General features: G+C 34.1%; 1 protein-coding gene across 1 annotated transcript in view; it reads right to left on the bottom strand.

The window, feature by feature from the left end:
* Window positions 1-465: 465 nt before the first annotated feature.
* Window positions 466-10302, bottom strand: part of EDIL3 (EGF like repeats and discoidin domains 3) — a gene marked incomplete at its 5' end in the record, with an annotated part of 93548 nt that continues 83711 nt past the window's right edge. The window contains one exon of the mRNA XM_015832557.1: window positions 466-615. Within this exon, the coding sequence (XP_015688043.1) occupies window positions 466-615 (150 nt within the window). The remainder of the gene's footprint in view (window positions 616-10302) is intronic.

The following is a 10302-nucleotide window of genomic DNA, read 5'->3' as shown; positions in this document are numbered from 1 at the left end:
CAGTATCACTTGTAAATAAGTAAGATGACTGCATGGGTTTGGAAATAATGACATCCATCAGCTTGTTTTCAGATTACTAATGAACTCTGTAAAACCATGTTCATTTTCTTTGCAAAAATGATGGCATTTTTGTTTTATCTCTTATCACATTTTAGCCAATGAGAACAACTCAAAAGAGAACTTGAAATTTCACAGTAAAACAGAGAAATAACTGGAGCAGATTTAAAAGGGACAAAAAGAAAAAGAAAAAATAATAAGAATATGCATCAGAATTGGACCATTTTAAGGGCAGGCTTAGACTTCCTTACAAAAGAGAACAGCCTACCAGAAAGTGAGCACTTATTCATGAAAAGCCCATTCAACTTCCTACAGGTTTTGCAGTTTCTTCTATGGAATTTTATATATAATATATATATATATATTTAGAAATATCAAGAATTGTGCTATTAAGTGCAGATTTAGGCATCAGTCCTCTTCTGTACAGCCCAAAAACTCTGACCGTAAAGTGATTCTGCCATACCACGACCAGGGGAGGATCCTTATGTGCCGTGCATAGATTGGAGGATCAATAACGTTCTTTCTGTGAGTATCATTGTCAAAGTTTCCCTGGAAAACCTGAAAGGTAATCAGCAAGATCTAGTTATAAAAAATACGTAGTGCACAAAACAAATAAATATATTCACTTCAAGGATGTTATATCGTTTGCCCTCATAAAGGATGTTTTGCCACATGAAAGAAAAGTTACCCTAGAAAGAAATTATTCTATTTTTAAATAGATATTTGGCTTAATGGGAAAAACTTCATGCACCATTGAAAATTAATGTCTATTAATTTTAGGGTCTATTAGGGAGCAAATCCTTCTAAATTAAGGAAGATTTATTCTTAAGATAAGTATGCTGAGTGGTTTTACAGGTATCTACAATCACAAACCCTTCTCTCATCAGATTTGACCAACTGATCAACTGTTCTCTAACAGCTATAATACCTTAAATGCAAATAAATAAAAGTCCATTATATTTTATTATTAAGAAAATTGTTGCTCAAAACATCACTAAATACTCATAGACTGTTTAAATCAGTCAATCATTACATTAATGTTATTATGAACTTTTAGATATATTTTATGTGTGGGTGCTTTGTGTCTCTCAGTTTGGTTGTTTAATTACTAAGGTTTAATACCCAGCTAGCTAATACCATCAATTCTAGTGAATGTGGTATTTGCTCCCTGTGCATATACAGTTGCTTTACACGCCAGTATTGGTGAAGATGGGATTTTCTATCTGATACTGGTCGACAAAGCGTGCTTTCATAGGCATTCAGAAAGAACAGCTGTTCCTTTGCTTCTCCCATTTGCCTGCTTTCTAAAGTGTTTGATGTCTATATGTGGTACAATAGAAGAAAATGTATGTAGCTTGGGGTTGAACTGTGGAGTCTTTGGTGTTTTGATATTGTGATTGATATTGATTGTGCTATTATTGATGTTTTAAATTTATCAATATACTGTAATTACTTTCTAGTTGGTTGAATGCATCAAACATGTTGGCATGAAAGACAGTCTTTAGATTAGGGATTAAACTATAGCTCACAAAAAATTGCATGTTGGGCTGAAATTGAATAGTCTTGAAAATGTATAAGAACTGACCAGTGTTCTTACTGTTGGAAGCAAATGTTGTACTTGGCAGAAATACAACTAAAGCTGAGAAGTTGGAGTACAACCTCTCTGTCTTATTTAAATACATCAGGGAAAGCTTCGATTCACCAAAACCATATTGGAGGCAGGGCATAGAAAAGATTGCAATCTGGAATACAAGTGCTAAAAAACATGAAATGAAATAAATAAAAATGCATAGCTGTTAAATTTGTGAAACTAAGGGAATGGAGAAGGATATAAGAAATCTGAATGAAGAAAGACTGACCTTGTGGAGTCAATATGAAGAGTACATGAAGGGATATGAAACTGTAGGGATACGAAACTATAAATTATAAGGCTCACATAAGGAAAGTAGGAACTTGTGTCATAAGAATTGTTGTTATGTACATATGAAACTAAACATTCAGGGGCTGGTGACAGTTATGTATGGTGAGGATGGAAGAACAACAGGTGAAGGTTTTTTGGGTTTTTTTTTTAAAAAAAGAACATTCTAAATGAATGCTATCCAGAAAGAAAAGTCATTCTGTTTGGTAACATGAATAGATGGGGCCAAGTGAATTATTGGGACATTCAGAGACCAAGGAAGGAATGAGAATTGTTTTCGATATCTGGTTAGGAAAACATTAGTTTCAAATGTATGTATTAATCAGTCTTTTTAGGCTTACAATGTCAAAGGAATATAAATTTAAAAGCATCACTATTTTGGCAGTTAATGAATGAAGTGGATAGTGGATAGACAGTGGATAGACAATGGCTAAAATGATGATGAAGACAAGAATGTGCAATGTTCTCTTGGTTTTTAAATATATTCATGGATAAATACATAAGAAATACTTGTGGCAATTTTAGAGGCATGTTTGTCAAGAAGATAAATTTGTGTGTGGAACTGATTTTCAGAAAACATGCAAAGAGACATGGATTTGAAAATTGAATCTATCGAAGTCTGAGTGTCATTGATTTGAGAATGGACCAAACAATTGAAAGTTATAAAACTATGGTTAAAAAAAAACTAGAGTAGGATAATATTTGTAGAGTATTTAGATGTACAAACACTGGTGGAAAATTAGAGGTTTGTTAGGAGAAATGAATGCTTCTTGATTGAGGGGAAAATGACAGTAACCTGTATAAAAGTGAGCTTCTACCCACTTTATTGTAGGTAAGTGAGGAATAAATTGAAGACAGTAGAAAGAGGTTATTTAAGAAGTATGTGTGGCAAAACAATAAGAGCTAGACTCCTAAATGCATGTGAACTGAATGATAAAATAAAAGGAAGGGGAAAGTAACACAGAAAGTTTTTGAGGTGCTTTGTTCGTATAGGGAGAATTAATAAGGATCAAATCACAAAACAAATTCATAGACAAAGAATGAATAGGTTGAGATAGTTATAGTTTGATGGAGTATGTATCTAATAAAAATGTTTGAAAAGAGAGTTAAGAAGTTTACAATCAAAACTGTGAAGTGAGTATAGAGACATGGTGGAAGCAAGGATGGGTTGCAAGCAGTGGTGGGATTCAAATATGTGAACAACCGGTTCTCTGTGTGGATGCCGTTTCCGGAAGTCCATTCTGGGCCTGAGTAACAAAAAATTAGCTATTGGTTCTGCCGAAGTGGTGCGAACTGGCTAAATCCCACCACTGGTTGCAAGGATAGAAACATGAAAAGTATCAGTGTACTTGACATTTATTTGTTTTTGTTTCTCGTCTGATATCTTTAATTTCTTTTCCTCACTACTTCTTATTCTTTTTGTGTGTGCTTTGCAGGACATTGTTTTCTTTAAAAGAGAATGGCAAGTATGCACTATCAAACAATGCTCCCATAAAATTACTAACATACAGGAATTGCAGTAAGTTGTGGAAATTAGTGAAGCTGGTACAAACTTGCAGAAGGATGCCATGAAAAGGAAAGAAATGATCAGAGTGCTTTGATTGTGGTGAGTGGATGGGAGAAGAGTTTGAGACCAAGAAAAAGAGAAGCACTTGTAAAAGATACCCAGAAATAGGTGCGGCCTGGCAGAACTGAAAAGCTGAGAAACAGCCAATCTGGATTTGGTTTAAGGCCAGAGAGGAAGAGATGCAAGAGGAATTATGTGGAGGTAAGAGGGGGAGAGTGGAAATGGCTCCTTGAGCAAGTAAGAGTCTAGAAAGTTTGGTCAATATTATATGGAGGAAGGGGGAGATGACAAAACAACATAAAAACAAACAGAGTTCGTCACCCTCTAGACTTTCTTTTTAACCACACCCTGTGGACACTCCCATCCATGAGACTTTTGTAAGGCAATTAATGTGTTTGAGTTATGTGGATTTGTGTGTGTGTGTGTGTGTGTGTGTGTGTGTGTGTGTGTGTGAGAGAGAGAGAGAGAGAGAGAGAGAGAGAGAGAGAGAGAGAGAGAGAGAGATACAACCCAGCATTAGAGCTGGGGAGGGTATGGTGAGGGAATTCATGCCCATTGAATTCAATAGCGATTTTTGTTTCAAGTTCCTTTTGTGTACATCCATCTGATAACGGATATGGCACAAGAAGAAGAAGACATGTATTTTTCCAATACTTTCTCTGGACTGCATGGTTGTTACTTTAATGCAAATTGCCAAATACATATACAATTTGGTTCTGGATCATGTAACACAATAAGGGTATGCTGTCTGTTCATAAGCGGAAATGTCCTCAATTTTTTTGGAAATATGAAGGTAGGATGGAGTCCCTTACGCAACTGTGAGCTAGTTGGGGAAATGTTAGCATGCTTAGTTTTAAATAGATAAAAGAGAGAGATTGATAGCAATACTATGATGGAAGTTTCTCCAGAGATAATTTCAGAGATAAGCTCAGAACTAAGAAAACAGTTTTACACTTCCACCCATGAAATGGCATGGATTTAAAAAGAGATATTGATAGAAGGCATTCCCACCACCAGCAAAACAGAACATGTATGTAATGTCTGTAGCTCCCTGAAATATTTTACTGCTTTTATAATTTAATTACCTTTAATGATGCTTCAGTAAAGGGCATAATTTTGCAAGGAGATAATAAGGAAAAATATTGTTTATGTGCACCTTTGGAAAGCTGAGGCGATATTTTATCACTAGCATGCAGCTTGGAGATTTTTCTAAAAAAGCTGCTAATGAATGAAATGACATCTCTCCCAAAGAAATATATGTTAATAAGGTAATTGTTTTCAAACAGCAAAACAGACTGATTCAATGTAAATGTCTGCATGATATACAGGTCACATTTAGGCTTCATTTGCTAAGGTGGGATAAGCTAATGAGCAGAAGTATATTCCTTTTCCTTCTTGCCAGGTGATTGCAGAAGGGTAACCACATAAGCATCAGCCCCAAAGTGGAAATTAATTGTTAGAAAAAAATGAAGGGTGAATAATTGTGATGATAAGGAATTACCAGGTCAAACATGTGAGTTAAATGTAGAAAATTATAAAGACTAGGTGTACCAGAAAGTTTTTTGAAATATAAATATTTTATTTATTTATCAGACCATTTTACATAAATTTGTATAGAACAAACTTAGAACAGTTAATATGTGCAACAGATTACCTGGGAAGTTCTGGGAAGACATAAGAGGCAATATGGAAATGGAAGTACAAAAAAAGAATCTTCAAATTTCCCCAAAGAGAAAAATATCAAATGTTAATTTATTTGTTTGTTTTTCACATTTCTGAACTGCCCATCTCCTTCTTAGAGGGATCCTGGGTAGTTTACCAAAAAAGATAAACAATATAAAATAGTATATAATAAAATTAAAAATTTAGGAGGAGGCAAGAGTGACTAAATACTATTAAAATTAGTTAAAAGGTGAGAGGAGGACTATTAGGGGATTAAGCAGCCCCACACCTGGGCTTCCCACACAGGACCCCTTTTCAGAAGGCCAGGAAACTGGGGGCCTGCCTCAATTCCAGGGGAAGAATATTCCATAGGGCAGGGGCAGCAGCAGAGAAGGTTCTCTTTCTAGATCCTGTTAGTCAGAGTTTATTAACTGACAGAGTTTACCACATACCTTCCCTGCCTTCAATTCAGAACAAACAGTCATGATACCTATGAAAGGATGTAGAATAATAGTCTAGAACAAGAAGAATATCATACAGTAATTGAATAATACCATTACTACTAATAATGACCATAATCAGAAAATAATTTTTTGACATTGGAACACCGAACAAGGATTTATTCAGAACTTATCCAATGAAGGAAGAATTTATCCATTAAAAAAGAATTTATCTAGACTCAAATGTCACTGAACAACAAGGGATGCAGAACTAGAGGAGATTCAGAAAGAAATTGTGAAGACCTAGAAACAATGGTAGAATAGTAAAAAACTCAAATAACAACAATTGCAAATATAAAAGAAAAAGCTGATATGAACGACGAAATGATAAGTTAGAAGAAGCAACAGTAAAAGTCACTACAGAATCAGTACTGAAACAACCTATGAACCAACCCTCCCAGTTGGGGGTAAAATCACGAACAGCAATATAATTGAAATGCCAAACATCAGGAGCCATTAGGACAGAGCCTATATGTATCTGGGCACATTACAATTGATAAAATCAAGCATGGACTAGTTAAAATGTGATTAGTAAAGAATACATCCAAAAAGTGAGAAAAGTGCTAAAGACAAAAATAAATGGTAGAAAAACCTTCAAAGCCATCAATACCTGGGCCATATTATAATATGATACACTGCTGGAATTATTAAATGGACACAAGCTGAACTAAAAAACAAGAAAGTTAATGACTATTCACAATGCATTACATCCTTCTGGTGATATTGATAGATTACATGTGCCTCTCAGAAATAGAGGAAGAGGTTTACTTCAGATCAAACTATCAAAGAAGAAAAGCATGCATAGGCTGATTGCATAAAAGAAAGCCAAGAACAAGCATTGATGCAAGTTAAAAATTGGAACTTATAGAAGGTGCAGGAAACAAAACATGAATATCAATATAATGAAAACAAGAACAGAATGCTGGCAAGGAAAAAGATTACACGGTCAATTTCTATAAAAGACTGAGGGGACAGTAGAGAAAGATAAACTATGGCAATGGCTTACATACTGGAACATTAAAAGTAAAATTGGAAGGCTTGATTTTGGCTGCTTAAGAACAAGTTATGTAAACTAATGCAATTAAGAACAGAATCAAAATCTGTCAAATGATTCAAAGTGCAGATTGTGCAAAGAGGCTGAAAAAATAGTAGATCTTATGCTCAGTTTATGCAAAAGGATTACACAATCTTTTAAACAATGACATAATATAATCACTGGAACATCTGTAAAATTTGTCATGTACCAGTGACAAAAAAGTGACTTGAAAATTTGTTGAAAATGAGCAGCTTAAAATATTGCAAGAATTCTGAATACAAATTGATAAACGTGGCTCAAAACTAGGGTTAAAAAGAAATGAGCATAGATAACTGATGTGGTCAGGAGATAGTAGAATAGAAGACAAAGAATTCAAGTATCAAGATCTGAAAATTGAAATTGAAAGATTATGGCATAAACTGACTGTGGTGGTCCCAGTGGTGGTCCCACTGGGTGCCACATTAAAAATCTTGGATGCCACTTAGAAAATCTGCATATTGACAAAATTTCCATCTATCAATTATAAAAAGCTACACTGCTTAGATCCACTCATACTGATACATCATAACATCCTAGGTTTTTTGAAAGAATGCAAATCAAGTGCTGGTAGTTGCGATTTCACATTTTTGTGCATAGCACCTTGGATGTAATCCCAAAATATCTGGACCACCACTGAACAATACCGACATCACCACGAATCCATTGCAAAAAGCAACCTTACTTGGATTGGTTTACATTGTGCAGTAATACTTTTAACCTCAAATAACATGTGCCTATTTCACGTCCTTGGGAAGAATTTGATAGGTGGATAAAAATATGAAATCCAGTCTAAACTCAATTGTGATCTACTGTGTGTGACTGTGTCTATATGACTAACCAATAGTAATAATAAGGTCAGTACCTGGAGACAGCAGAATAGAAAAGAAAGAACAAAATAATCACAAAATACAAAGATCTGCAAATAGAAGTAGAATGACTGTGGCAAAAGAAAGCAAAGAAAGTGCCAGTAGTAAAAGAGTAAAGTAAAATTATGAATTATTATTACATATTAGGAAGAGAAAAATAACATCATGATGCATGATTACTAAAGTTATAGATGAGAGTGCGGGAGTGAAAGTAGTAGAGTTTGTCTTCTTGGGCTGAAAAAGAGACAAAGATGTGCTGGAATAGTGAAGAGATTAATGTTAGGGGGAAGATGATGAACTCATCATGAACAACAAGAAAATTTCAGTAACAACAAAGATTGTAATAGTTAAAGACCTTTATGTACAGTTTTGAGACTTGGATGTTGAGAAAAACTAAGAGAAAGAAGATGCCTTCACATTATGGATTTGGATATGGCTCATACGGATATTATGGGCTGTAGGAAGAACCAATTATTCCTTAGCCAAATACTGACTGGCTGCTTTCTTGAAATGATATTTAGCAAACAGAAGCTCACATATTTTAGACATGTGCATTATGTGTCACTGTTTAATCCTTCTCTTAAGATCTGTTTGGCACCAATCCTACTATCCTTTAGAAAAACTTTAAACTTGGCTTTTCACACAGGCCAGAAACAGATTTGCAATTCTGCTTGATTGATGATAGGTAGTAGAATGTTCTTGTTTGTGTATTTTCCCAATGCACTGATATTTTTTTGGATTTGATTGTGAATTGTTATTTTAAATATTGCATGCTACCTTAAGTCTCTTTTGATTTACCCCATTATGCATCTATTTCATTATGAATAAAATGATAAATTATGGGATACAAGTGATTTAAGGATTAGAAAATTTATGCTGGCAAAGCTGCGGGAAATAGAAGAAAGGCAAGAAAATGGTAAAGAAGAGAGACAGAAATAGAGAATGTCCTTGGAAAAATAGCATAAGTTATTCCCAGTGAGTCAAACTAGCAAGTTAAATAATTAAATTAGAAATTGTCACTCATTTCTTGTGCCGGTCAATTGTTCTGTCTCCTTGTCCTGCCTCAACACATCAAAATTCAAGCCTAAAATCTCTGGACAAGGACATGAAATAATGTTTAGGAACATATTTATAGCAAGCTATTATTCTAATTTGGCCTGGAAAGTAATATTTTTAAATTCTATATGGTAGATTAATTAAATGGTTGATTTTTTTTTAATAGCTAAATATTACAGCATGGCCTAGCATCTGTCATAGCAATCTTTCCTGGATGATTTAATAAAAATCCAAGGTGAATAATATAAACTGAATAGTTCATGCTGTCTGAGGACAATGTAGTAGAACAACAAAATAAATCAAAGCATTACAATGATACTGAAAATTAATGAACCAAAATTTATTTATTTATTTCTCACCTTTATTATTTTAATAAATAAGTCAAGGCAGCTTTATGCTTAATATTCCTCCTTCCTCCTATTTTCCCCACAACAACCCTGTGAGATGGGCTGGGCTAAATAAGAATAACTGACTTAAAATCAGTCAGTCAGCTTTAGAATTTACAATCTCCTGGTTTCTAGCTTGGTGCTTGAACCACTAAGCCAAACGGGGTCTCAAAAGTAGTGAGGAAAAGTCCCTCATTAAGGAAGATGGTCAGAAATGTGAAAAATAAATAAACAAATAAATATTTGGTCTGGTTTTTTTTTTATAAAGATGTATCATTTCAAATTGTATGTAAAGCAGAACCCCTGCCTGGAAACTTGCAATTTTTAGAATTTTACTGTGCAGTTTGCTAGTGCACAAAAATTATGTATTAAAGTATGAACACCAAAATTGATGGTATATTTGGAAAGAAAGTACAAATGTACATATTAATATATACCAAAATGTATATATTTAGAGACATGTATTTGACTTTATGTCAAATAGGGGGACTAATGTGGAAATAGGCTGAAATGAACTTATCCATCAAGAAAATGAGAAACAGAACAAAACCAAAAGTGACATAGCCATCCATCCTTATTTATTAAATAACAAGGTGCCCTTGTAAAACAATGAGATGCTCAAGGTATTTTGATAACAATCTTTCTCAGAGACTCAGGACTATTTTCTGTTATCTTGGTGTCATATAATAGTACCAAAAGGAAACAAGTTACAATCTGATATCTTTTTTCCAAAACTACTTTGAAGTTGCACTTTTAAAAAATTCTTTCCTTGTACATGGGACTGCATCCTTTGATTTTTTTTTTCATTGCAATGCCATGATACCATTAGTTGAGAATAAGTATTAACACAGACTTGAAATCTTGCATTTAACATAAACTAGTGTAATATTACAGGGCTCCTGTTAGGATGTTAGAAAGTTATAGGATACAATTATATAGTTGGGCTTAATTTTTTGGCTCTATAATTTAAAAATAAAAGATAAGGTTTACTTTGGATTTTAAAAGTATTTAAACAATTTAATAAAAATAACATTTTCTTTAATAGTCAGGTTCCATTCAAATTATGAGGAAATTTAGGAAACTCGGTCTGTTTAATTGCCTAGCATAAGGTTGTTTGAAATGCACCCTTTATTTTCCAATTATAGCTGTGGGATGCAACTACTTCTTTGCAGTAGTTACAATGATCTCCAGCAGAGCAAAGTTTCTCCCCCCCCC

Source organism: Protobothrops mucrosquamatus, unplaced genomic scaffold, assembly GCF_001527695.2.
Source record: "Protobothrops mucrosquamatus isolate PMUCROS unplaced genomic scaffold, P.Mucros_1.0 scaffold6, whole genome shotgun sequence".
NCBI classification, from domain to species: Eukaryota; Metazoa; Chordata; class Lepidosauria; order Squamata; family Viperidae; genus Protobothrops; species Protobothrops mucrosquamatus.
This window is presented reverse-complemented; position numbering and strand designations above follow the sequence as displayed.